Source organism: Penaeus monodon, chromosome 32, assembly GCF_015228065.2.
Source record: "Penaeus monodon isolate SGIC_2016 chromosome 32, NSTDA_Pmon_1, whole genome shotgun sequence".
NCBI classification, from domain to species: Eukaryota; Metazoa; Arthropoda; class Malacostraca; order Decapoda; family Penaeidae; genus Penaeus; species Penaeus monodon.
Genome location: NC_051417.1, coordinates 32,925,436 through 32,925,861, shown reverse-complemented (window position 1 = coordinate 32,925,861; position 426 = coordinate 32,925,436). Strand labels below are relative to the sequence as shown.

The 426-nt window shown below is 41.5% G+C and overlaps 1 protein-coding gene across 1 annotated transcript in view; it reads right to left on the bottom strand.

The window, feature by feature from the left end:
• LOC119593827 (heat shock protein 75 kDa, mitochondrial-like) overlaps positions 1-426 on the bottom strand; it is a 35,708-nt gene that overhangs the window by 10,180 nt on the left and 25,102 nt on the right. Inside the window, exon 9 of the mRNA XM_037942857.1 lies at positions 42-244. Within this exon, the coding sequence (XP_037798785.1) occupies positions 42-244 (203 nt within the window). The remainder of the gene's footprint in view (positions 1-41; positions 245-426) is intronic.

Here is a 426-nt window from a genome sequence, read left to right as displayed (position 1 = left end):
TACTTTCAACAATACATTAATATCATCAACAACTAACCAACCTTAAGAGCTTCAAAATAAGGAGAGGACTCGGCCAATTCCCTTGACGGAGCTGCTAGATAGTAAATATCCTTTTGGTTTTCGGCCATGCGGCTGATGTACTCAGGAAGCGTAACTGCCTCTTCCGCTGGCTTGCCTGAGCTCTCGTACCGGAGAAGCTTGGCAATTTCTTCCTTCTCCACTTGCTCTTGCGCAGAGAGGATACCTGTCAATCAAACAAAGAGTTACCACAAATATCACATGATACATTCTTTAAAACAGATCTTTAATCTACATGGCTGATTACAGAAATAGCTTACATACAACAAAGATCTGTTTTCGAGACAAATGAGACTGTTGTTTTTGGAGGGCTGAATCAAAAAGGCTCCCCATGACACATGTCCTTAA